General features: G+C 32.5%; 1 protein-coding gene across 3 annotated transcripts in view; it reads left to right on the top strand.

Moving 5' to 3' along the window:
* LOC148279967 (protein tipD-like) overlaps positions 1 to 20,323 on the top strand; it is a 55,436-nt gene that overhangs the window by 23,978 nt on the left and 11,135 nt on the right. For all 3 annotated transcript variants that reach the window (XM_088229129.1, XM_088229128.1, XM_088229127.1), the window contains 2 exons: positions 11,930 to 12,010; positions 14,985 to 15,140. In XM_088229129.1, the coding sequence (XP_088085255.1) occupies positions 11,930 to 12,010; positions 14,985 to 15,140 (237 nt within the window). The remainder of the gene's footprint in view (positions 1 to 11,929; positions 12,011 to 14,984; positions 15,141 to 20,323) is intronic.

Genomic DNA, 20,323 nt, shown 5'->3' with positions numbered 1-20,323 from the left:
ATGTTATTATGTTGTGACTCTCAAGTTGAGCAAACTATAGCTATATAGGTCCCTTGCTGTGTTAGAAGTAATAAACCTTTCTTGCGTTGTCCTTTCATTAATCCGTGTATTGTCATAGTGATAATATATTTTGACATAGCATAGACATGCTCTATAAAGTAAGATATTTTACAAAGTAGTGACACAAAAACGTACCCGTAGTTACTAAGTTCGTTTGTTTATACCAGGGATGCATTCAACGATCATGCACATGCTACCAAAAATGGGAGGATACTAGTTTTTGGTACATAAAAAAGTTTGTATTTCAACATTAACAACCAATATTTATAGGTGCGAAGGTTTTCAGGGTCACTGTTATCAATATAAACTCAACATGGTTCCAGCACTACATACTACAAAAATGAATAGAAATGTTCCTACTGCCGACTGCGACACGGTACAAATTACTAGTAATTAAATGCTCACTTTTTTCTACAGAACACTCAGGTTACCCTGAAGATGGCTCCTGCAATGGTAGCTGAAACGTCGGAACAAATCCAATACACACGGTATCACCCAAAAAAGAAACATATTAATCAACATTTTTTTTTAGTGGATCCCAATTAGAATATTTGCGCAATTGCGCCGCTAGGCGTAGATTGACGTTTACATTTAAAAAAAAAATAATACATGAATATAAATTATTTTAAGCTTTGTTAATCACTCATAAACAAATATTTACCAATGAAAAGTAACCCAATTCTTTTTACAATTTTTGTACAAAAGGTTTTTACACGCTTTCATGACACAAGCGGGCATTTTGGTTTCGATGTTAAACGTCGCGCCCGGCTGGCGGCCGAAGAACGACTAAATACGCGTTGGGCATGACTCAGCGCATGGGCATGAGTTCAGTGTCATAATTTCTGAGGGCTCAGGCCATGTCTATGTATATTAATATGTCAATGGTATTATATCTTTTATTATATTTGCGTTTCTTCAGCAATGCGCATGAAGGGTGTCTAGCATCTTTTATCTACGAGCAAAAATGACATTTTAACCCACAGGGAAAATTCTATTCATTTCTAGATTGTAACAAGAGGTGTGATTTTTTAATTATTTATAATTATAATATACATTACTATTATTAACACGATTTATGAATTTACAAGAACGAAAACTTTTATAGTATGGATTTTTTCCTATTTAGATATTTTCAGCAAAGATGACACTGTTGAATATTAAAGTCTAAGGATTCACATAGCTTATTTTTTGTCATCGGCTGGGTGATCGTATAATATTTTCCATTATTAGATAGTTGAGTTCCATTTTCATGTTTTTCCCATTTTCATTTTCGTGTATATGCTTGGTTTAGGTATGTGTTGAGTTTTTCATGAAAAATGAAAGTAAAGAAAAAACTGGCAAAATCTATTGTTGAATTGATTAGTTTTTCAATAGAACTGAAATCTTTTTATTGGGTTTGTTTCCAAGAATAGCAACGGCGTGAATTTTATTTGTCAATATTTCATAATACCTATTTTTTTAAAAATAATATGATTTTTCAACAAAATTTTGATTCAGTACCTTTTTTTAGATATATTATTGTTTTTTTCCTGGCGGGAAAAATAAAATACGATGTATAAGAAATACGGAAAAGTACTGGAAAAACATACTTTATTGCTTACTTAGCAATTTTTCACATATTTTATTTGTATTTTTTTTTTCACAAAAAGGAGACCCAAGTTTAGTGGTAAATAACAGCACAGAACACCCAGGCTTTAGTGAAATCAGATTTAAGTGTTTGTGATCTCTCCAGTAATCAAACAGGGAGCTCACCGTTCGTGAATCGAGCTTGATCTTAGTCTTATTATTTTTAATTAAAGTTCTTATTTACAAAATCTGTCTAGAGTAGGAGATATGGAATTAATATTTATTTTATAATAATATTTTTTTTGTTTTAAAAACACTTTTTTTTTTCAATTTCTATTATGTTGTATCGCAACTCAACACAAGACTTTCGGTTTCATGGAGTAACTGTTGTAATAAGCAAACAAATAAATTTTGAAAAAAACGCTTTGAATTGTAATCATATGGCCAGTAACAGTAGAACAAAGTACCCGTATTTCGTATGGTATCTTAATTTCGGATCTAGCATTATAACTCTTACATCATTACCTGGGTGTCGCTTTTTACTACTGTTAGTTCGAAATGTGGCCGCCATATTACATCTGTGTTGTCACCGTAAGCATTAAAGCTGCGTGTTAAGGACGACCAATTTTGCAAATTTTTTGGAAACCTATTTTTCGACAGTATTGGATTCAAGCCAAGTTGGGCAGTAAGTGATCAGAATTAATAATATATTATAAAGTTTAATATGAAGGTGTCATGGGCCATTTGCTATGTGTGACGATTATCCGTCAAAGTTTACGTGATTATGTTTACATTAAGCTGTAAAATATTTTTTTAAGTGTCCTATTTTCGGATACAAAACCGTTTTTAATTTCGGATACCCGAAATCAGTCACCACCAGAAAAATGATAAAAAAAAGAAACTACGACTAAGCTTTTTTAGTTTTTCAAATAAACATACCCTTTTGTCTAATGAATTGAAATGCGATTTGCGAAAGATCCCGAAGATACTGAGTGTATGGTGTGTGTTTGTTCAGCTCATTACTTTTCAGGCTTTGTACACTGATAAAAAAAGGAATGTTGTGGACTGTATAGAAATTGTACTCACTTTTAAATTCTTCCGATTAAATTTCTTTCATGAAAAATTTCACTTTTACTATTGCACATATACCGGTACCGTGTAGATGTTGATGAGGTGTATGTTTTAGGCAGTTTATGGAACACTAGTTTCACTTTGTCAGAAGTATGCAGATTTAGATATATGCTAAAGACTTATCAGAGTAACACTTGACACAATGACTTGCTCGCAGGACGCTAGGATAACAACAGTTTGAATTAGGAAGGATGTAGGTAGGATCGGAATATTTACTGCCTTACACGATTTGGAAGTAATAAGTATGTAAATTTACCCTAGAATTATTTAAGCTGATTAAAAGACACATGAGGCAGATTGGGCTAGGTGCAGTCAATGTTTCAAGTGGGGTCACAAGAAGTGTACAGGATTTAACGAGAACGCCAAATTTATTAGCTCAGAATATCTGGTCTTCCCTAACGTGTCCGGCTGGATCATAATATCATAGAATGTCTGGAATAAAAGTTTCTTATAATGTTTTTCTTATTGGCTGTTTTTTTCCTCTTGTTTGTTGTATTCGATAAAGGCACCCACTTTATCCGAAATTCAAACACCATTTTCTTCACCCCAAAAATTGCAAGATTTTGTAAGGATATTTTTTAAATGTGTTTTTTCCATTGCGATAGATGTTATTTTTTTTAGAATCGATTAAACATTGAATAAAGTTACAGATAATGCCAAATTGTAAGTTATTACTTTCATATTTTGATTTTTTTTTTTTTAAATGGTATCCGGAATAAAGGCTCATTCCTCTAATCTATATGAGAGTTTTTAAAATCCATGGGCGATGAATATAGAAAAAAGCGTGAGAAAAGTTTATTTCTTTTGAATTTTTAATAAACAAAATATATTCTATGCATAACAGTTTGCACAGAATCGGGAACATATTCTCTGAGAATGGCTTTCAATTGAGAGCAGTTTTAGTTTCGCGTTCTTTGCTTATCGTGAAAGTTTTATTGGCAAATTTGTGCATTGTTAAAATAACCAACTTTTAATAAAAGTTCCACGTCGTTTACCTAGTTTGAAAATTGGTTTACAATTCTTATGAACATTACAATATTATACCAGTTCGTTGGAAACCCATAGTAAATATTATTCAACGAATTCATAATAACAGCATTTTCGATTGTCTTTAATAGCGTCCATTTATAAAATATTGTTTTTTTTTGTTAATCAAATAAATTAAACGGGGATTATAATTTGAATATGATGAGAACTTTAAATACTCGTTTTTCTACAGGATATGAATGACAGCTTTAACCGTTAAGCTCGGGTTTCCTAGGACAGCGGTGCCCGTATTTTAACGGCCGTAGTGAACATTGATGCGGTTGACAGCCGTCGTAACGGTGACTAGACAGTGGTTTCCTATAAAAATGGTGTTGATAACACCGTTAAAAAATAGAACCACTCTCTAGTCACCACTACGACGGCTGTCCACCGCATCACCGTTCACTACGGCCGTTAAGATACGGGCACCGCTGTCCTAGGAAACCCTAGCTTTAGCCTAAAAGACATTGGTCGTGAAAAGACAGCTATAGACTACGTGAAGCTGAAATAATTGAATAGTAGGAGGAAATATTGTGCACCCTATTACTTGTGATATTGTTACCAACAAAAGCCTTCCAGTATGTTAATTAAATAAGATATGCTTCAAACCATCACCAACGGTCCAATCGAAAATGAAATATTCCAGAACATAAGAAAGTTATTTCATGTACATGATTGGATTCCATGAGAAAAAGGTGTCCGCGAACGTTTTAAAAAATAGTAAATAATTTTAATGTTTTTGTTTAAATCAGGTAGATTCAGTTAATTTTTATAAATTTTACATTTTTTAACATTAATTATTTTAAGGAAACTACAAACCAATAAGGAAAAATCGCGTACTACGAATACCAATAAAAACACGTGAAATGGATTTGGATAAAATAATTGTATTTTAAAAATCAATATGAGTATTGTGGAGAAATGTTTTCATACATAATTTTAAAAAAATAATTGTTTAAAAATATGTCTTTACAAAAACGCGACATATTTGGCCGCGACAATTGTGACCTCAAGATTCGTGATGATGTTTTATACAAATTTAAACGGTCACAAACAAAGTTCAAAATTTAATCGAATCGTGACGTATTAGGGACGTTGCCAATAGAATGAACCGTTTTCGAATTAAAAATTATAGATATAAAAAAAAATATGCAGCTCAAAAGTAGGTACTATTTTTTTACTTACTCAACAGTATTCCATAGACCATTATTTATTTAAATTACGTGAGATTTTCCCATTACAGCGTTTTTCCTTAGTTTTCGATTGTATGAAACGAAAAGTGATTAGTCTTACGGTTAGTCTGTCCTAGTTTAGAAAGCAGGCTTTTAATAAATACGTAGGAAATAAAGAAATGTATCAAACGTTGCTTTGAATATGAACAAGGATTAAGGATTGTCTAAGGATTCATGATGGTGAAACTAATCTATAAGACAAATTGTGAAGAAATGGGAACATATTTTACATGGGTGAAATTGTGTATATGAGTATTTTTAACATCGGGCGCTTTCAAAGTTACCTGCATTCAAATTAATACTCAATTTCATTTGACATTTAAACGCGTGGTTTTCCTTCAGCATATTTATAACGAAGCCCTATCTTTCACTCTCTGGTCTTATTAAAAAGATGAATAAGTGTTAAGTACGTGAAAGAGAAACGTGCGCGAGGTGAATCTCTCCCTTCATCCCTTCATCCCTTCATCTTCTCGTTCGTCTAGATGTCTAGAGTCTAGATAACCACGCTAATTAGTATGGGATCGTGTTCTTTGCCGCAAAATGCACTATACACCCACGGGACGTTTGCTTCTGCATTTCGAACAACTTTGCTTTTCCATCGAAACTTACTTCGGAAAAACTTCACCCTTTCTTGCCTTAAAGTCGTTTCTCCTCAATTCCGAACCAAAAGTTATTTTAACTGTTCCATTTCAAAGAAATACCGTAGCCGCAGACAACTTATCGATATCGTTTGGCAAGAAAATTGACTTCGTAAAACATATTTGTCAAAAGTTATACCTACCAGGGGTGAGTGGTGATTCATAACAACCCGAGGATTGAAAATAGTTTTGTTTCTGTTATTTTTTATCTAGTTGTAAAATAAACCGACTTTTCCTATAGTCAAATAATATGTTCACAAGTTGTAACTGCGAAACTGAACTTCAACTTTAATTAAAAAAATAAATTTATTTTTAAAAAAATAATGAAAGAATAGACTTAAAATTGTTAATATCGCAAAAACAAAAATATACATTTTGTATAAAATAAATGAAGACAAATAAGATAAAAAATACTAGCATTCTAGTATGTAAAATATTATATACATTACATTACTCACAATATAAATACTTTACTTTAATTTACAATATTTTGAGAAAATATAAACGGATTTTTTTTTTTAAAAAGGTACTTTTTTTTCTTTCTAGTTAAGTAAATACGACACTAAAATACAAATTGCCCAACTAAAGCACATCACCAAATCTCTTAGTTAAAAAAATATTTGAAAAAAGGTCGCCTAGGTAATTTAAAGTAATTTTATTACGTGACTCAATATTGAAATTCTACACTAATTGTTCTTTAGAATCATTAGCCTTAGACTGGCACCTGAAGACTAATCACCTTACCTCTCGTGTTACATAAATGATCTAAATATTTTTATTTCTTTATTTTACAAACAATAAAAAAATAATACATAATTTACAAATTAAAAAAATAACTTAATTTTTATCAATTACATGTAAAATATAATAAAATATGTTCTTCAATTGGAGTACCAACGCGATGCCCTATACAACAATAGTAACCATAAAGCATTAAAATATTTAACATTGAAACGAAACTAATTTAACATAATAGGTATGATCTGATAAACCTGTTATTTTTAGATTTGTATTAAATGGATTAGGTGCTTATGTATTAAATTAAAAGCCTTGACATTTTCTACACAAAACGGTATCGTAATGAGCAACCCACCCCTTTTCAAATCTGTTTTCGGTATCCTATACAACTACACACATTCGATTGAATACGCTGCCAACTTCGATGTGAATGCAGACAATAATACGGTCCATTTATATTTAGGGAGAACAGAAGGGTAGCCGTGGTGAATATTGGCCTGCCACAACAGTATTTATTCCACAGGACGCCTACTAACCCCGGGATTAAATCGTTTCAATTGCGACCCCTTTCCCCAGTGCTCCCTTTGCGTGACCCATAAACCTGCATTCAATATCCATCCCTTTTTATCTCCTTGCTCGCGGAAAGGGATAAGCGGGATGTAAATATATCTCTCAGATCTGTTGCGAATTAATTATGCCGTATTAACTGTCACATTATTTTATCGTTTTGTTTGCAGACGGGGCGGCGCGGCGCGTGGGACGGAATGAGAATATTTATTTAATATCATGTGGTTTGAATACAAACAAAACCTTTTGTTTTATTTCCACTTTGTAGATTTTTGTACCAATAAATATAAACATATTTTTAATTAAGTGTTTTAGAGACATATATTATGTATGTATCTGTACCTTGGAGGATAGAACACGGTAGTTCACTTTTTGCCGTTAAAGTTAAGAATGTAGAAATTAAAGTAATACATCGAAGTCCGCTTTCGTAAATTTTTTTTTAAGTTGAATTATAAATAAAAAGTACACTTTGTTTTAGTGCAAAAAACATCAGGAGTCCCAGGTACGCTATTTTTACATGTACCTTTATCACCAAAATAATGGTTATTTGATATTTAAAGTTCTTTATGGATTAAAATTATGTCATTTGGTTCAAAGTTTCCATGTTTTGGAAATCGCACAATCACAAAATCGTTTCGTTATCATTTCGTTTCCACTTTCTATTATGTTGTATCACAACTCAATACAGGGTTCTTGGTCTCATAGAAGTAGGGATACGATATATTTTTACATGTATATTTATATGAATAAATAATAAAAAAAATATAAAAAAAGTGGCTCCCTTGGTTTATTCTTTGAGGAAGAGGAAGGTATCCATTTTACAGGTACCGTTATTAAGGCAATCTTATTTTTTTTTTAAATTGAATTTCTTTAATATACTGTGCAAATGCATGAACGTATCAATTGTATATCAAGTTCATACAATGAAAACGTTTTTTTTTACCGTGATTTAAGAATTACAATTAGAAATATTGCGATGAAAAAAAAAAACTTCAAAATCAGTATTTTATACCCACTCTGTCTGAAATTGAATCCAGAATCTCACGAATGGAAAGCGAACGCGTCAACCACTTCATAAAGATGTGGACTTTTCTCCACCCGATTTCCTTATTCGGAAGTTTTCTCTGGGAGCAGTCATCGACTAGAAAACAATCGTCAAGGTTTTTTAACAAACAGAACTGTATTGTTCATCCGCCTGGACACAGATAAATTATACAAATGTACAATAAATGTAAAGTTGCGCTGTTGCCAAAAGATGAATTATTGTCACCACTTATATTAACTGGGTGACCACAATTTCTAACGAACTAAAAATATTTTTATTTCTCGCTTATAATAATTTGAATTTTTTTTAATCCCCCATAAGTTTTGGAAAAGTATTAATAATTTTAGTACCAAGGTTCTGTTAATCTGAGAGCTCTTTCAACCTTCATCACAGCCCAATCTATCTTTTCGTTCTAGTAACGAAAAAACTCATTTAATACTTATTCACCGCTCAATTTTTTTTGCCTCCCCTTTCACAGTAGTATCTTCTTAATTATGAAATAATTTTCAATTTTGTTTGATTAAATTTGTTTTTCCAATATATATATTTATGTTTATATTTAAACACATATTAGAATTCATTTATTGATTTACCTATATATACATATTACAAAAATCAAACAAGCCAAATTACAAACAAACATTCTACTTAAATACTAAGGATAAATCAAGCAAGCGAAGGAGTGCGGTATAGCGGAAAACTTGAGAGGATCTATCGATTCCTATATAAGCAATGCCTGTTCTGAGGAACCAATATGTTGCGGCAAAAATAATATCATCATTTAGGGTCGTATTTGCAAAAGTGAACACGGATATCATAAGTATGAATGTAATCTATAAGTATGAAAATAATATAATAAATATGTACATAACAAAGAAGTATCTGTGTAACATATAGGTACAAATTAAGTTATAATTGTCAACAACTCTTTGCTTCCCATGTCTATCAACCATTTGCCATTTTTTTTCCCACACATACATTTTATGTCAACTTTTTGTTTTATAATGAAAATAAAATAATATACCTACAATATGCTCATATACAACTGATTTCCTCGAATTGAACTGTTTGGGAAGATAGGGACAAATTGCCTTAAGGCAATATGCATATGTATATAAACTGTATATGTATACAAAGCCTTTAATAAATAAATAAAGGGTCCTATATATGCGACTTTTTTATGTTCGCTGTTTTATTTTTTTGTACCAATTAAATGTTGTTTGTCCTTGCTGATGTTAATAAGTATCCAACCGAAGCTTCGGCTCCGGCTCCGGCCACCTTCAGCGACACATTCGGCTTCAGCCAAGATCAGCCGAAGTTTGACCGAAGCCAAAGTTTTGTACCCAACTGCCGCGATCAAATCCACGATTTATATCAAAGTATTTGACAAATGACAAAATTGCACATACAAATACTGTTTTTTTTTATTTGTACGGCAAAGTTATGCACCGGCAAATCATATGAATGTTGATGGACCTGGAACCTCCTATCTAACATTAGAGTCTACTCCTGAGAATAAATGCCCAAAAGACGATTTATTGGATATCCATGACAAAATGCCTACGAATGTTACCAAATTGGAAGATTTGGACAGCAATCATCTGCCGTTTGAAGAACAAAAATGTTCTTTAGCCAAATGGCTTGTTATTTAAAATAAGCTTTGCTGCTAAGGACTGCTGACATTTTTCAGTATTGGGCTTCAAGTCCGTATATGTACGACCGATAGGAATAAAATATTTATTCAGCCCCTTACTTAATGTACACGGCGAAAATGTCAATAAACTGTTGTTTTTAGTGTATTATAACATAACGCTTGTTTAACTTTCATTATTATGTCTCGTTTCGTTTTGTCAAATGACTAATTACATAGATACCTACTTTATGATTATGATTAACTTCCTACCCACTTATGTCTCATATTTTATGTCTTTTTTTATTTTTCGAGGTGTAAAATTTTATACCGAAAATGACTTGCATAGAAATAAATTTATAATAATATTTGATTTTAATAAATTAAGATCGCAAAATCTCTAAATTGCCCAGAATCTGGGTTGATCGTGAATTCTATGTAACGGTTATATTTATTATGATACCTTTCTATGAAAAATTGAAATTCCAATAAAATTGAGATTGGGAAATCTTTATTTTTATCCCTATTTTGGAAAGGTGCAACTTATTTATTTAAAGTAGGTACATATTTAAAATGTAATTATTAACACTATAGCACTATAGCACATAAAACAGATTAATTTTTCTGAACTTGCATTGTTATAATATATGGTTTTCAGTGTTCTGAAAGGATGATTAAACTTTCGGCTTCGGCTTTGGCCGAAGGTTATAGTAAAAACCGAATATCAGCTTCGGCTCCAGCCAAAAACTAACTTTTGGTCGGACACTTTTGTTAATACACCTATAAAATAATTTTATTAATTGAAAGTTAATTATTAAAACAATTATTTTCGTTAGATATTTCATCAGCGATAGAAATCTCTTAACAAAAAACCAACGATTATTTAAATAAATGTTAGTATATATTTGTTTCGAGTCACTTCATCAGGAAACTAATTACACTAACGTACAAATCCCACTGCACACACGCACCATAAGAGCTGTAAATAAACATAAAATTAATGTGCTGATAGGACACATGCTATTAAAAGCCAACTCCAACAAGCACTCATTATGATTTTAAACAAATTGAAACTTTTATTTAATATATATATATAAAAATAAATTCAAGACAAATTGTCACGACTGGATTTTTCTTAAGGGCTAAGTTGAGTTCGAAACTGTTGATAATCGGTTAAACCTAATACGAAACGTAAATTAATATTGTTGTTGTTATTTTTTTAATGTGCATAACGTTTTTGTAATATTTTTAAGATGATGTAAGTTGTAATTGTAATTATCTATTTGTCCCGAATAAACACAGGACTTTAGTCCCACGGAGCTTGGCAGGTGTCCAAGTTTTTGTAAATACGAGGCATGTTCAGAAAGTAAGAGTATTCAATTTTTATTTCTAAAAAAAATATAAAACAAAATATTACAGTACATTGTTTGTATATATTACTTATTTTTTTCAAGTAGTCGCCTTTCCAATTTATGCGCGTTGTAAATCGTGGCACAAGCTTTTTGATGCCCTCCTCATACTACTCTCCCGCCATCTCCTTCGTCCACTTCAAGACCTCTTGTTTCACCTCCTCATCGCTTAGATTTTTTTCCCCCCATTCGAGTCTTTAGGAAGATGAAAATCTGAAGGTGCTAAGTCAAGGGAGTATGCAGGATGGTTTAAATGTTTCTACCAAACGAGTTCAAATGCGCCTTAGCCGTTAGCCGTGTACGGGCGGGCGTTGTCGTGCAACAAACACATTCTCTTTGTGAACTTTCCTTTGTCAACATTATGTTTGTGCTGCAGTAATCGTCTCTCCCAGAGGCAAAACATCAATCAAAATTATCCCTTTTTGGTCCCAAAACACGGATACCATGATTTTTTTAGCCGAAATTGAGTTTTCTAATTTTTGGGCAGATGTAGAACTAGTGTGCCGCCACTGTGATGACTGTCTTTTTGTCTCAGGGGTGTAATGAGCCACCCGTGTTTCATCACCGGCTACAATGGAACTCAGAAAATCCTCACCTTTTAATTCAAATCGCTCAAGGAACTCGCTAGCCCTAATGACCTGATTCAATTTGCGCACCTTGCACTAGGCAGGATTTTTTATTGACATTTTTCTCAGACACAAACATGTCTAGGCAAGTTTTGGTACTATCGAGGGTCGCCGGTGCTCGTTGTGTTCATGAAACCCCCCACTACCAATTGAGTAAATAATTTTATTTTCCTCTCTTTAATCCAGTAACCAGTAAAAAACGTACGTATCTGTTGTTAAATTTCATAAGTAAAATTAATCATAATCTTGTCCCTTTTCCAGCTGTGGGATGTCCGAGAACCCAAGGGTTGTATAATGATAATGCAGGGACCAAATATTTGCGGAGATTGCGTTGATATAAATGTAAGTAAAACATACTTCATAGCATTTTTTAAAAAGATGTATTTGCTTTGTGTTTTGCCCAAATATTTAAATATTCAGTTTAAAAAAAGAAAAAATATTTGTGTCCGGGTGGATGAAGAATACAGTTTTGAGTGTGTAATAAAATCTGAATCCTAAGTGAGTGTTTTCGACTCGATGGCTGATCTCGGGTACAATCCTCATAAAGGAAATCGAATGGAGATATTTCCACCCCGTAGTGTAGGGGTTGGCGCGTTCGCCTACGTTGGTTGAGGTTCTTGGTTCGATTCCTGGGAGTCACCATTTTTTCGTTATTTATTTATTTGTTGTACATACGGCCTTAGCTCATTACAACAGTTTTATGAAGGATGAACATATTACTCTTCAATGCCCAATTTTTCTAACTCAAACTAAGCATATTTTATATGCAGGTTTTTTCATACAAATACTGGGAAAATAATGAAAAAAAAAGTTTGTTTTTTTATATTTTTTTTGTGTTTTGGTTTATGAGGACAATATGCTACATCAGGCATTAAAAGGTTAAAAAATACAAAAATGTAAGAAAAACAAAAAATTACGATTCTTATGAATTTCTTTTTATATAATAACGTAAGTTACGGAAGCAAATATGGATTCAAATCTTTAAAAAAAACGAAGAAATCACCCTTTAAAGTTTGGCTAAATTACATTTTAGACAGAATACTGACTTTTTGATGCAAAATTAATCGAAAAATTTTACCCTGCTGGCGACTTTTTAAAATATAATATTATAATGGCTTATATGTTTACAATATAATAAACTAGCCCCCGAGTGATAAACATGTTTGAAATAACTTTTATACACCGCTTATCGGTATGTAGCCAATCGTCTACATTGGGCATTGCTCTTTAGGTTAAGCTCTCCAAAACGAAAACCATTTTCAGGAGAAGTGTACAAGGAAAGAGACCATTGCAGAAGACTGCAGCGAGACATTGTGAGACATTGCATAGATTTATATACTATTGAGCGTGTTGTCCAGATGTTTATTGAAATAAATTAAAATTAAAATTAAAAAAATTAAAATTAAAAAAAATTAGAAATGTACTCGTATGTTTACGAGTTAATTTTTATTTTTCGTGTTCTTTGATAATATGCATGCTTCCACTTTCTCAACTCAATACAGGGCTTTAGGTTTCATAGAGTGGGTTCGTTTTTTTTTGTAATATGTGTGTTTGTATGAATAAATAAATTTTTGAAAAACAATTGAAAAAAAAGTAAGACACTTTTTATGATTGTAAGATTTTATGCTTCAAGCGCTGGATCTAAAAACCTATCATTTACCCACAGCTGCTACAGAGTTACGGATAGAGGAAAGTTAATTAAATAATTCATAAGGAAAACAAAATCTATGCAGATTTATGGAATTGAGTAAAATGTATGGACAGACGCCAACACGTTGTCCCCACCAAAATTTATATTCTTATTTATTCGTAAATAAAATTAACAAACAGCTCACAAAATGTAGAAAACAGAATGACTGTAAATTATATTAATAATAAATACATGTGAAATGTTGCAGTAGAAAATTAGACTAAATAATTTCTTACCATATCGACCTTGCCTCAAACAGAACCTAGGACCTACGAAGTTAAAATCTCAGAGTAGTAGTTCTCTAAAGAAGACCTTTGGCACTATTGCAAAGAATAAAATAGTTTCAAACTTTTGGTTCAGTTTTTAGTTTAACAAAAAACGTGTAACGGATAGTTTCGGTTTGCGCTTTCAATTTTCGACCTGAATACCTACGGCCCGTTGTATTGCTGCAACCTATAGCTAACTTCGGGGTGGATAATCATATAATGGTTTTTGTCCCATATGGTTGACTATTAGTCAGTGGCGTGGAACTCTAAGTTTAGAATAGTAAAACATTTCTGTTCATTGTCTTGGTCTAGGTCGTATGACCTGTTTGAGATAGTGGGCTGTCCTGGGATGATGAAGCCCAGCTGTCTTTCTGTCTTGTCGGCGGCCTTCTTGCTAGTCTTCTGCTCCTAGGGTTTTCAGACTTAAAGGCCGTTTGCACGTGGGTAATACAATTTTGTTTTGTCCCGGGGCTTGTCCAGGTATAAACAGCCATTCGCAGGACAAAACATTGTTCCGAGACATTGCCATGGAGATAGACGGGCAGGCTATCTCCGCGAAACAATGAATATTCCCCACCACTGCACTACGGCCGCATTGTATTCGTGTGGAAGCGTACGGACAAGATATTGTCACAATAGCGATCTCGACATGAACGTACGCTCCCGCACATTTTTTCAGGCGATAATCGCGGCAGATGTAAAAAAAAAATATTCATCCTTTAACAATTCCAATATGGTACAAAATAAATAATATTTTTCGTGAATTCATTTGAAAGAGAAATATTAAGGAAGATATAATATGAAGCTGTTATCCAAAACGGATAGTAGAAGAGACGGTTTAATCGCGAATTAGAGGCACTGTATGTTGAAACCGATCATTGCACAATTCATTAAAACATGAAAATTACAATGGTTGGGCCATGTGCACAAAATGAATGATAATCGTAAACCCAAAAAAAATCTTCACTCCGGAAGGCAGACGGAACAGAGACAGACCAAAATTAAGATGGCTAGATAATGCGGAAAGTGACATTAGAACAATTGGCCTGACGAACTAAAGAAGAGCCGCAGGGTGCAGGGAGGAATTAAAACAGATACTAGAGGAGGCCAGGGCCCACAACGGACTGCAGTGGCACTGATGATAATGACATTATAAGCAATACAACAACAATAAAAAACAGATTGAAAGAAAAAACCTAGGGCCTTAAACGTGGTGCACAAATGCGCTAATTTTCAGTGGATTTTTTCTCTGGGTGTTTTATTTTTGAGTGAAAAACACACTTGCAAGTTCTATACTGGGTTCTTCATACCATAGTACTTTTAGTGATTTATTGACTCAGATGCATTTTTTCAATTTCAGGGCAATAAAGTAATTGTGGGATCGTGGGAAGCAACAAATGCTTTGACGATTTGGGATCTGACATCCGGAAGGAAACTGCGGCACGTAGAGATTCTTAATAGGGCACATGATATACAAGAAGATTTCTTTTTCACTGCAAAATTTTGGAGATCACAGGTATCTTCTTTATTTGTATTTGTAACTTTATTTGGAAAATGCAAGAGCATTTTTTAAAACTAATCTTAACAAACACGGTGTTTCAAGGCCAGACCGCGAAACTTCAGAGGAACTTTCCTCATGGTAAGTTACTTTGAAGATCTAATGGTTGGTTTTAATGTTAGGAAGATAGAAAATATCTGTTTTGTTGATCTGGAGAATACACAGTAAGCAAGTAGACTAAATGGTTCTAAAAATATTGCCTTCGGTTTCTATTTTTGATTTCCCCGTCACCTTTTACAAGGCTATATTGAACAGAAGACATGCCACTGTTGTATGCAATTATACGTCTGGAAAGGTTTTGAGAGATCTTTATCGATCTTTACTTTCGATATGATTGGGCTCATTGTTGTTCTTACAATTCTTATCAGTTTATTTGGGATGTTTAGATCAGACATTGCTTTATAGAGTTCATTTCTGTTTGTAAGTTGGTTTGGGGGTAGAGTATTCTAGGATGTATTTCTGTTCGTCTCTGGATCGTTTATTTTCTTTTGATTTCCCTTTTTTCATATTCGATACGAGTATCTACCTATTCTACATTTGCTCGCTGTCATAGAGAATATATTATTACAACCGATCATTTTGATTTTTTCTATTGTGAACGCATCGACGGATGCGGTTGCTTTCTAAGCTTTTTTTTCCTGACAGAATGTGAACCGAGCGACTGCTGATCTTCAAAAAAGACTACTTTGAGTGTAAGTGATTTAAATTACTTTTTTTATGCAGATCTAGTGTCTCTCGATATCGCATTAATCTTTGGTTGAAATTTTCAGAGCACCTTTGTTTCTTTTACTTATGTTGTTACTCAAATATAACTATGTTTTAACCAAATTTTGATATGAAAATGTTACACGGCCAGCATCACATGTTTGGTAGTCAGATCAATACAGTTCAAATAGTTAAAGAATAAAAAATCAATATCCTAAATTTATTATTGCAGATAATTGAAAAGTGCAACAAATGGATTGAATCTACGGACAAAAAAATAATCAAGAAACTGTTATGTGCTGTGTTTTGAGAACCTTCTGGCGTTGAGGTTATGGCTTTAAACTAGAGCATCAATATCAAATCTAACCAGATGACCCATGACTTCAAAAGGAAGACTTAAGAGCGTCAAAGAAGCCTGCGAAAATGTAATTTTTCAAGACTACATTTTCTACGCGTGGCCATGTTTTTTATTAATACCAGATTTCAGTCAAATTACCAACTTTAAATATTTGAACCGGTAAAAATTTATTCACCATTTTAAAAATAATAAATTAATGATGTAGAATGTTTGTAATAAATGAGAATTCATTAAGCATATTAAAATGGATTCTGGAATCATGTAGAGACTTCAATTAGATCGAAATAAATGTATAAATCGTATTATTATGTACTAATTCCAAGTAAAGACAGAGTTTTTATTTGAAATATTTTCTCTCTGATTCATTTCTGTGTTTTTTGCTGTAAACTTTGAGCCTAATGATTCTTGTCATGCACTAGCGTTGTAACCTAGCTGGTGGCAATTGGTTTTCTGAATTGAGGATCGCAGGTTTTACAATGCATTTTTCGGACGCGTCCAATCTTTAAGCATAATTTTATTTATCGATCCTCCACAAGCTAACCGTTGCACTATACACTATTCTTACTATTTACAAAAAATAATCTAGGTAGGTATTTTTTTTGCGAAGATGAGCCTTTCGTGAATATTATGGATTATCTGTCGGCCTCGTGGTGTAGTGATCAGCGCATTTTCCTACCATGCAAGAGGTCTCGGGCATGATTACTGATATGAAATATTTATTTAAAAATGTGTTTTTACACTAGAAATTTCATAGTCCCTGGACTAGCACATGAAACGTAAGACTGATCATCTTACCTTCATGTTTTTGTAACACAAAGGTATCAAGATACGCTGCGATTGGTGTACCAATGCACTGTTCTATGCACCATTAGATGCGGACAGGGAATGATGATGATAATGCTGTATTGGGTGTTAGTTAACATAATTTGTGTCCGTTTTTTTTTATTTTAAAAATGAGCACTATAATTAAAAATAAATAGTAAAGGTCATACGTCATTTGAAAAAAAACACCTTCTGTTCTCGTTCAATCGAAGAAATAAAGGAGAATATATTAATGACTAATTTGTTGTAAAATAATGGAAGAGAATAATCGGGATCTGTATTAAATATGAACGCCTTTCTCGGAAACCACCGTGAAAGATTCTATTATTCTATTGATACCTTCGCACCTATTAAAAATAATATGTGTTTAAATTTATGTGTAAAATAATATGTGTTTAAATTTATGTGTGAAATAATATGTGTTTAAATTTATGTGTAAAATAATATGTGTTTTAATTTATGTGTAAAATAATATGTGTTTAAATTTATGTGTAAAATAATAAGTGTTTTAATTTATGTGTAAAATAATACAGGAAACACAATGTCTTGTACAGCATTTTTTTCTTAAATTCAGTACATTTTCTTTCGAATGGCGTATAACTCACGTTAACGCCATAGAATTAGACTATTTATAATTCAACAGTATTTTGAGTTTGTCCAAATTTTTGTAGGCAAGGACTGGATTCAACTCCCTCGGGAGCTGTTTATATTAACATATTACAACAGAGATGATGAACATTTAAGAGAATGTAATATAGAAATCTAAGTATCTACAGGGATTACGACCTGTCAATGGCTGGTTTAAGTGGCCACTTTACACACTGTATCATTCACCATTCTACCCATATTTAAACATCTATATTCCTTCAATTCTTTCATCTTTCGATGTTTGTGAAGTTAAAGAGCTGACACCTTTATTTATGCGGGTGGGATTCATTTAATTGAATTATTTCTATTAGATGTTCAAATATGGGCAGAATGGTGAATGTTACACAGTGTGTAAAGTGGCCACTTAAACCAGCCATTAACAGGTCATAAGCCCTGTCTAGACTTCTATATTACCTTCTCTTAAATGTTCTTCATCTCTGTTGTAATATGTTGATATTTATAATTCTATGGTTAACACATAATATAATGAAGAACTGAAAATTGTGCAGTTATTAAATCTTAGCAATCGCAATGAATTCGACTTTCACCCTATTTTTACGTCCCGCTACTAAAAAAAGCTACAATAAATATCTCCTGATAAAAGTTAGAGACAACATAAAACTTTCAAACGGTAAAATATACATGTTTGCTCTGCATAAAGCACACGCTGTATTTTTCCGTGAATTGGATACAATTCACCATTTAAATAAACAATTGAAGTACAACGGCCATTTTTAATTTGGGCGAATTTTCCCGGGCAGAAGTTTCCGAGTTCGCTCAGTACACGAACTGGGTTTTTGGGGAATCTGACTGGCTTTTAACTTTACTGCTGCAGTGCCTCAGGCCCATTTCCACGTTCACTAATTCCCTCTGGGGAATGCGAAATTTGACACAGATCTTTGTTTCGTAAACTTTCCAATCTGCTATTCAAGCCGAAGCCTTTATTTATTTAACTTAATAACATCGTTTGGGGGCTTGTTCCTGATAACTTATTGTTTTTGTTATTGTGTGCCGTTGATTGTTAAATTTTGAATAAAATAAAAATGTTCAGGATTGCAAAATTTTTCAGTTTCATCTTTCTACCGATCTACCCTTTCTACCATAACAAAATTGGAACGATTCTTACAACAATATTTAAAAAATTTTGAATCTGTTTGATGGTTAAGCATATTTTAACACTACATTTAATTAAATAATAATTTTTCTGAATTCGCAAATCATCTGATTGAAAATAATCATAACTTCAATGAAGACACTGGATTAAAAGTACTTCGTGTTGAAAATAAAATATTAAAATTAGACAACTTAGAAATCTTAGAAACTAAAAAAGCGATTTATAATAAGGAAACAATAATTAATAACCAAATAAACAATATTTCTTTTAGTCCTTTCCTGTCTGACTTTGATAATAATGATATCAAATTAACACCCGTGTAAGGAAAAAACTACTTGATTTATTGGGTCCACGTGTAGTATTTAGTGAACATGATAAAAAAAATAAAAAAAACAATTCATTAGTTACGTAAACCTTGACGAAGAAGCTTGTTTGCTTTGAAACCGGTCGGTGAAAAATAAAAATCAGTGTTCAAAAACTAAGTTGTTTTACTTATTTTATTAAATTTGACTTTTACATAAATTATTGACATTTTATGTAGAAATTAAATATGAATCATTTTTATAAGAATGAATTGCAAAAAAATATATTTTTTAATAGAAATCCCTTTTTTTATGCTCAGCAGGTAATTTTAAGTTAAAATATGGTTCCGTTTACCTTAGTATATTCTTTACATATGATTTATGAAATCACTTTTGAATATCAATAAATTAAAACCATATTCAACAAAAAGTCAATTAAACCCTCAGAGTAATAATGCGTCAACCTATAGAGAAGCCCTATAACTACGTTTCATAGAACGCAAGCGATGTTGGTTAGCAACAAATTGGCGGCCATTTTGTTTGTTTGACAACATAGGCATAACGGTTCTATAGGATGCTTTTGTCGCTGTGCTTGGTTTTGTTTGTAAATAACTTGGATATTTACGTTATAATAAATAAAAATCAACTATGATGAATTGCAGTATGTTTGGTTGCAGCAGTAGGATTGTCAAAGGTGTTAAAGGAGTCAGTTTTCACAGGTAATTGATTTAAAAAAAATTCACATGATTTACATTGATTTTTGTCATTTATTGTCCCGACACGTATTTACTTCAGATACTATTTTTTCTCAATTAAGGGGATACATTTGTGAATTAAAATATGTTTACTGTCGATAATGACAGTTGATTACGGGCAATATGCCGGGGCCGCACTAGGCATCCATATAAAGTTTGAGTCATTATGGAGTAGAGGTCGATTCAAATTATACTCGAAAATAAGAACGTAAATCTTGCAATTGCATCTAAAATGACGTGTCCAAATTTCAGACCACTACTACCCGCCGTTTCGAAGATGTGACGGACAAACAAACTCAACACAGGACTTTGGTTCCATGAAGTTGGTATTTATATTTTAATAAATGTAACATAAGTATATTATGAATGAAATAGATAAATAAATAAAAAAATAAACACACACCTGTATTTTCAGTTTGATAAAATAAATATGGGCG

Source organism: Micrasema longulum, unplaced genomic scaffold (assembly GCF_059751315.1).
Source record: "Micrasema longulum isolate JH-2025_06_02 unplaced genomic scaffold, ASM5975131v1 h1tg000638l, whole genome shotgun sequence".
NCBI classification, from domain to species: domain Eukaryota; kingdom Metazoa; phylum Arthropoda; class Insecta; order Trichoptera; family Brachycentridae; genus Micrasema; species Micrasema longulum.
The sequence above is the reverse complement of the archived record's forward strand: the minus strand, read 5'-3'. Positions and strand labels throughout refer to the sequence as shown.